Consider the following 1,468-nt stretch of genomic DNA (forward strand, 5'->3'; position numbering starts at 1 on the left):
TTTATTATCATTATCAAGTATTAATATTATGTACTATATATACTTATATAATATGTGCTCTATTTTCATACAACTGGCAGCATGGTAGGTAGGTTTGTTTACACCATCATCACCACTTGTGAGTAATGCGTTGTGCTACAACTTTAAGACAACTATGACTGACATCACTAGGCAATAAGAATTTTTAAGCCCCATCATAATCCTAATGGGATCACTGTGGTATATGCCATCTGTCATTGACGCCTCGTTATGCAGCATATGTCTGTATCTGTTTTGCAATAATGGTGAATTAGGACAGCAATGCAAGATGGCAGCCACCACGGGCTCAGACTATTTATGAAAACCAAATATACAGCCTTAAAATAAAATGTGGACCTAAATCATTCCCTTTTGTAAAAGTTGTAACAAAATTTAATATGAATGGAGTCAATAGTTCTTTTTTTAAATTGCAATAGGTTTTTGCAAAACAGGTGGTGTTTGGTTACATGAATAAGTTCTTTAGTGGTGATTTCTGAGATTTTGGTGCACCCATCACCTGAGCAGTGTACACTGTACCCAATATGTAATCTTTTATCCCTCACCTCGCTCCCACCCTTTCCTCGAAGTCCCCAAAATCCATTGTATTATTCTTTTGCCTTTGATCCTCATAGCTTAGCTCCCACTTATGAGTGACAACATATGATGTTTGATTTTCCATTCCTGAGTCACTTCACTTAGAATAATGGTCTCCAATTCCGTCGAGGTTGCTGCAAATGCTATTATTTTGTTCTTTTCATGACTGAGATAGATAGATAGATAGATAGATAGATAGATAGATAGATAGATAGATAGATCACAATCAATCGTTCTAATGGAGTAGTGAACCCAAGAGCCATATCAATGCTATCAAAATGGCAAAATTCATGTCGTATTAAAGTTTTCCTGCAAGAGCCTTGGCACTTAATGATGTCTAAAAAAATTATGAAACTCCCTCAGCAGACTGAAGGTCAGTGTTATAGCAATTAATCAAAAATAAAAGAACACAGGCCTTCCTTCTTCACCCCACCGTTCAGTTAAAGAAGTCTTCATTTTCCACAGTAGTAAATTTTCTAGATATGTCTTGTAGACCTCAAAGTTCACGAAAGGGAATTCCTATTCAAAGGAAATTTACTTAAAGATACTATAACTGACACTAAATTTTTGTCCATTTAAAATACGTAAGTTGTGCTATAACAAATCATCTCGTCAAGTGTAACTACTGTCCACGTAGTTGAACTTCTGGAATGAATACAATATATTTGAATTGTTCCCGCCATAACTAGCGGGACACATCTAACTTAACTGTGAAAAGACATATTACACAATCATTTTGTTGTTAATTACATGACCTGAGATCTCTGCCTTTTCTTGCTAGCCCTCACCGTCCCTGCAACAGCCCTCTAGCCTGCGGCCTTGTTAGATTAGATGTGAAGGTTTCAGGTCACAGCCT

At 36.5% G+C, this 1,468-nt stretch overlaps 1 protein-coding gene across 1 annotated transcript in view; it reads left to right on the forward strand.

The window, feature by feature from the left end:
* LOC105533329 (ubiquitin-conjugating enzyme E2 variant 1-like) overlaps window positions 1-1,005 on the forward strand; it is a 15,541-nt gene extending 14,536 nt beyond the window's left edge. The window contains exons 3-4 of the mRNA XM_011971750.1: window positions 294-425; window positions 832-1,005. Of these exons, the coding sequence (XP_011827140.1) occupies window positions 294-425; window positions 832-1,005 (306 nt within the window). The remainder of the gene's footprint in view (window positions 1-293; window positions 426-831) is intronic.
* The last annotated feature ends 463 nt before the right edge of the window (window positions 1,006-1,468 follow it).

The sequence above is a fragment of the Mandrillus leucophaeus genome, unplaced genomic scaffold, assembly GCF_000951045.1.
Source record: "Mandrillus leucophaeus isolate KB7577 unplaced genomic scaffold, Mleu.le_1.0 Scaffold1241, whole genome shotgun sequence".
NCBI classification, from domain to species: domain Eukaryota; kingdom Metazoa; phylum Chordata; class Mammalia; order Primates; family Cercopithecidae; genus Mandrillus; species Mandrillus leucophaeus.